The sequence below is a fragment of the Anomaloglossus baeobatrachus genome, chromosome 4 (assembly GCF_048569485.1).
Source record: "Anomaloglossus baeobatrachus isolate aAnoBae1 chromosome 4, aAnoBae1.hap1, whole genome shotgun sequence".
In the NCBI taxonomy this organism is placed as follows: Eukaryota; Metazoa; Chordata; class Amphibia; order Anura; family Aromobatidae; genus Anomaloglossus; species Anomaloglossus baeobatrachus.
In genome coordinates, this window is record NC_134356.1 from 703,321,639 (window position 1) to 703,328,195 (window position 6,557).

The following is a 6,557-nucleotide window of genomic DNA, read 5'->3' on the forward strand; positions in this document are numbered from 1 at the left end:
TTAATGACCCAGAGCAGGTCCCAGAGGGCTCGCGTTAGGTTGGGCCTTAATGTGGCTTCTGGATACCTCTAGCCAGGAGTTTCAGGTGGCACTCCATGCAGATGCCTGTCTAGAGGCATTGTGGGGACCTCGTGGAGCTGCCCACCTCAGAGTCCAAGAAGGAGAGGGTATTGTGAGACCCGGGGAGGTTGTTTCGTGAGATGGGGTTGGGAGACTATCTGTAAATCGGTCTCCCATGCCATCTCTAAGAGGTAATGTAAAAGAGGTTTAATATATAAAGCAACATAACTTCATCATAACTTGGAAAGGATACAAGAGCTAGCACTCTATTGTGGGACCACTGTTCAGCTATGAACCCCTGGTGTGAAAAAGTAATTAAACTGGGTTATCTGCTGGAGAGAAGACACAAGTCTATACAAGAGGCTCCGAGGTCCCAAATATATATCAATCAGAGGGATGGGGTTGTATGTCATGTTTCCTACCTATAGAAATCTAAAATCATGATCGGAAATACAGTATGTCACAAATATCTTTGATCTGCGACATTCGGGGGGGCAGATATCCTGAAGATCAGGGATCCCATAATTTTTGGGACCCAAGCAGCATCACCAAGAGGAAGTATGTGTGAGTGACTGGTATTTAATAAAAACACAGTCTGATTTATGGAAGATACAGAACTGCGCCACCTCTGCGCCCACAGGTCTAGAACTTTTATTTTTTTTACTCCTGTTATTTTATGTAGCTGTATGTACTGCATTGTTTTGTCCCCTCTATAATATATTTTGTATATTTTTATGAACACTGCCTACTTTGCAGATTAAATATATAAAATGTAATATATTTGTTTCTCTTGCTCTACAAACCGCATTGAGGCCAAACGCTACCAGTAACTGGCGTCCAATCAGCCGGTAAAAATGATTGGGGTGGGCAGCTGGCTTTTCTTGTTTTTATTGTGCAGCTTGATGGTGATTGTAGTAATATATATATACCGTATATATATATGCCATGCATTGGAATTGGGTGTTTATACACTATACGATCACTGTGAATGAGTCAATATTCGGCTTGATAGTGAAGCCGCCATCATTTTGCCCATTAATCGTCAGTCAATTGCGTAATTGTCCTGACGATTGAAGGCAGCGGTGCGCCGTTCATGACAATCTTGTGGCAGTGGTGGGATATCTGCAAGATCCCCCCTGCTGTCTCCATGACAACGTATACCGTCACTATGTATAGCCGTATACTCGCTGTCATGTATACACTGTATACCCTCACTATGTAGAGCCGTATACTCGCTGTCATGTATACACTGTATACCCTCACTATGTAGAGCCTTATACTCGCTGTCATGTATACACTGTATACCCTCACTATGTAGAGCCGTATACTCGCTGTCATGTATACACTGTATACCCTCACTATGTAGAGCCTTATACTCGCTGTCATGTATACACTGTATACCCTCACTATGTAGAGCCTTATACTCGCTGTCATGTATACACTGTATACCCTCACTATGTAGAGCCTTATACTCGCTGCCATGTATACACTGTATACCCTCACTATGTAGAGCCGTATACTCGCTGTCATGTATACACTGTATACCCTCACTATGTAGAGCCGTATACTCGCTGTCATGTATACACTGTATACCCTCACTATGTAGAGCCGTATACTCGCTGTCATGTATATACTACATACCCTCACTATGTAGAGTCGTATACTCGCTGTCATGTATACACTGTATACCCTCACTATGTAGAGCCTTATACTCGCTGCCATGTATACACTGTATACCCTCACTATGTAGAGCCGTATACTCGCTGTCATGTATACACTGTATACCCTCACTATGTAGAGCCGTATACTCGCTGTCATGTATATACTATATACCCTCACTATGTAGAGTCGTATACTCGCTGTCATGTATATAATGTATATCCTCTCTATGTAGAGCTGTATACCCGCTGTCATGTATATACTGTATACCCTCACTATGTAGAGCCGTATACTCGCTGTCATGTATATACTGTATACCCTCACTATGTAGAGCTGTATACCCACTGTCATGTATATACTGTATACTGTCACTATGTAGAGCCGTATACCCGCTGTCATGTATACACTGTATACCCTCACTATGTAGAGCCGTATACTCGCTGTCATGTATATACTGTATACCCTCACTATGTAGAGCCGTATACTCGCTGTCATGTATATACTACATACCCTCACTATGTAGAGTCGTATACTCGCTGTCATGTATACACTGTATACCCTCACTATGTAGAGCCGTATACTCGCTGTCATGTATACACTGTATACCCTCACTATGTAGAGCCGTATACTCGCTGTCATGTATATACTGTATACCCTCACTATGTAGAGCCGTATACTCGCTGTCATGTATATACTACATACCCTCACTATGTAGAGTCGTATACTCGCTGTCATGTATATAATGTATATCCTCTCTATGTAGAGCTGTATACCCGCTGTCATGTATATACTGTATACCCTCACTATGTAGAGCCGTATACTCGCTGTCATGTATATACTGTATACTGTCACTATGTAGAGCCGTATACTCGCTGTCATGTATATACTGTATACCCTCACTATGTAGAGCTGTATACCCACTGTCATGTATATACTGTATACTGTCACTATGTAGAGCCGTATACTCGCTGTCATGTATATACTGTATACCCTCACTATGTAGAGCCGTATACTCGCTGTCATGTATATACTGTATACTGTCACTATGTAGAGCCGTATACTCGCTGTCAAGTATATACTGTATACCCTCACTATGTAGAGCCGTATACTCGCTGTCAAGTATATACTGTATACCCTCACTATGTAGAACCGTATACTCGCTGTCATGTATATAATGTATATCCTCTCTATGTAGAGCTGTATACCCGCTGTCATGTATATACTGTATACCCTCACTATGTAGAGCCGTATACTCGCTGTCATGTATATACTGTATACTGTCACTATGTAGAGCCGTATACTCGCTGTCAATTATATACTGTATACCCTCACTATGTAGAGCTGTATACCCACTGTCATGTATATACTGTATACTGTCACTATGTAGAGCCGTATACTCGCTGTCATGTATATACTGTATACCCTCACTATGTAGAGCCGTATACTCGCTGTCATGTATATACTGTATACTGTCACTATGTAGAGCCGTATACTCGCTGTCAAGTATATACTGTATACCCTCACTATGTAGAGCTGTATACTCGCTGTCAAGTATATACTGTATACCCTCACTATGTAGAACCGTATACTCGCTGTCATGTATATAATGTATATCCTCTCTATGTAGAGCCGTATACTCGCTGTCATGTACATACTGTATACTGTCACTATGTAGAGCCGTATACTCGCTGTCATGTATATACTGTATACTGTCACTATGTAGAGCTGTATACTCGCTGTCAAGTATATACTGTATACCCTCACTATGTAGAGCCATATACCCGCTGTCATGTATATACTGTATACCCTCACTATGTAGAGCCGTATACTCGCTGTCATGTATATACTGTATATTGTCACTATGTAGAGCCGTATACTCGCTGTTATGTATATACTGTATACCCTCACTATGTAGAGCCGTATACTCGCTGTCATGTATATACTGTATATCCTCACAATGTAGAGCCGTATACTCGCTGTCATGTATATACTGTATACCCTCACTATGTAGAGCCGTATACTCGCTGTCATGTATATACTGTATACCCTCACTATGTAGAGCCGTATACCCGCTGTCATGTATACACTGTATACCCTCACTATGTACAGCAGTATACTCGCTGTCATGTATATACTGTATACCCTCACTATGTAGAGCCGTATACTCGCTGTCATGTATATACTGTATACTGTCACTATGTAGAGCCGTATACTCGCTGTCAAGTATATACTGTATACCCTCACTATGTAGAGCCGTATACTCGCTGTCATGTATATACTGTATACCCTCACTATGTAGAGCCATATACTCGCTGTCATGTATATACTGTATACCCTCACTATGTAGAGCCGTATACTCGCTGTCATGTATACACTGTATACCCTCACTATGTAGAGTCGTATACCCGCTGTCATGTATACACTGTATACCCTCACTATGTACAGCAGTATACTCGCTGTCATGTATATACTGTATACCCTCACTATGTAGAGCCGTATACTCGCTGTCATGTATATACTGTATACCCTCACTATGTAGAGCCGTATACTCGCTGTCATGTATATACTGTATACTGTCACTATGTAGAGCCGTATACTTGCTGTCAAGTATATACTGTATACCCTCACTATGTAGAGCCGTATACTCGCTGTCATGTATATACTGTATACCCTCACTATGTAGTGCCGTATACTCGCTGTCATGTACATACTGTATACTGTCACTATGTTGAGCCGTATACTCGCTGTCATGTATATACTGTATACCCTCACTATGTAGAGCCATATACTCGCTGTCATGTATATACTGTATACCCTCACTATGTAGTGCCGTATACTCGCTGTCATGTATACACTGTATAATGTCACTATGTAGAGCCGTATACTCGCTGTCATGTATATACCGTATACGGTCACTATGTAGAGCTGTATTGTCGCTGTCATGTATATACTGTATACCGTCACTATGTAGAGCCGTATACTCGCTGTCATGTATATACTGTATACTCTCACTATGTAGAGCCGTATACACGATGTCATGTATATACTATATACCCTCTCTATGTAGAGCTGTATACTCGCTGTCATGTACATACTGTATACTGTCACTATGTAGAGCCGTATACTCGCTGTCATGTATATACTGTATACTGTCACTATGTAGAGCTGTATACTCGCTGTCAAGTATATACTGTATACCCTCACAATGTAGAGCCGTATACTCGCTGTCATGTATATACTGTATACTGTCACTATGTAGAGCCGTATACTCGCTGTCATGTATATACTGTATACTCTCACTATGTAGAGCCGTATACACGATGTCATGTATATACTATATACCCTCACTATGTAGAGCCGTATACACTATGCCATGAATATACTGTATACCCTCACTATGTAGAGCTGTATACTCGCTGTCATGTATATACTATGTAGAGTATGACGTGGATACGGTGGTTGCGCTCGGTCACACACGGGAGCGGACTATTGCCTCTGCATCTCTCGTCACCCTCAGACATTACCGCTACGTATCTGACATTGGGGTCTGTATACTATCGGGGGAGGGGGGCTGTATCAGTCCGTCGTCCTCTGCACCGTGCACTCCTCTCCCCGTGTGTCTTGTGTGCGCTGCGCGTGTAACACATGTCGCCATCGCGTGCACAACACAGTTATACACAATCTCACCGTCTTCCAGGGGGACGTAGATGTTGAGATACAGACAGTCTTCGCTCTGGTTTTGTACATATCCCGCCACCACATCCATGTTCTCGGTGAACCATAAAGGCAGCATGATCCCGGGTAACATCCCGTGTAGGTTCTGAGGACACACAGGGGCAAAGGTTGTAGCGTTCCTTATCTCCGTCCAGGACGCCGGAGCCTCGGGCGGCTGGAACCTCCGTTCTCCTATCGGAGGGGTGGCATAAGGAATCCCCAAGTACTGCACCACCGGGCCCAGGATCTCGTTATTTAGATCTTTCTTCACTCCCCGAAGTTTCCCGTAGTTGGTGGTCACTACAGGGTATTTCTCGTCCACTTTCTGCCCCTCCGCAGGATACGCGGCTAGAAGCCACAGCATCAGTGGAGCTCGAAGATCTGGCGCCATGAGGGAAAATGCCGCCGGGTGATGGAGATTCTTGGGTCGGGAGAAATAAAACTTTCAGAAGAAGAAAAGAGGACCAGGTACTGATGCCGAAAGAAAAAAAACGGGCAAATAATGAAACTTAAAGAGATGATATTCACCCTGAGAGGGTCAATTGTATCAAATCTAGAAGAATCCTTAAAAAAAAAAAAAATCAGAAAAACAAAGAAAAAGTCAAATCCAATTCGCCAACAATAAAGTAAATCTGTCAGGTGACAGGGTGATGGATCCGGGTCACAACCATCGGAAATAAGCAGTGTACATGACGGCTACCTTAGATGTCCCCACTTCTAGGGGAAAAAAGTATCACCCCTCTATAGAAACAAGGTTGGTGTAGAAGAAGGAGCAGACAGAAGAGAAGAGGACATCTGTAGGATTGGAGAAGGGGCCGCCACTCTGTTACGTTCCATCTCTGACCCAGACGCAGAGCAAGGAGCTACCACCAGATCTCCTCGAGTGCCACATTGAAGAACCTGGGAAGAGACAACAGGACAACTCAATGGATCGAAACAAACTGGTCGGGAAATTTCCACCCCTGCCTGTTACTCTGCAACCTTCTCCTTGCCAGTTTCCTGCAGCCCTCCCCCTGTCTGGTACCCTTCACCCTTCGGCCAATAACCTGCCACCTTCTCCTTTTGACCTGAACCTTGCAATCTTCTCCCCTTAGCCAGTACCCTACAACCTTCTCCCCTTGCCC

At 43.3% G+C, this 6,557-nt stretch overlaps 1 protein-coding gene across 2 annotated transcripts in view; it reads right to left on the reverse strand.

The window, feature by feature from the left end:
* Nucleotides 1-6,332, reverse strand: part of NLGN2 (neuroligin 2) — a 214,415-nt gene extending 208,083 nt beyond the window's left edge. For both annotated transcript variants that reach the window (XM_075346761.1, XM_075346760.1), the window contains exon 1: nucleotides 5,407-6,332. In XM_075346761.1, coding sequence (XP_075202876.1) covers nucleotides 5,407-5,824 — 418 coding nt within the window. In that variant the 5' untranslated portion in view covers nucleotides 5,825-6,332. The remainder of the gene's footprint in view (nucleotides 1-5,406) is intronic.
* Nucleotides 6,333-6,557: the final 225 nt, after the last annotated feature.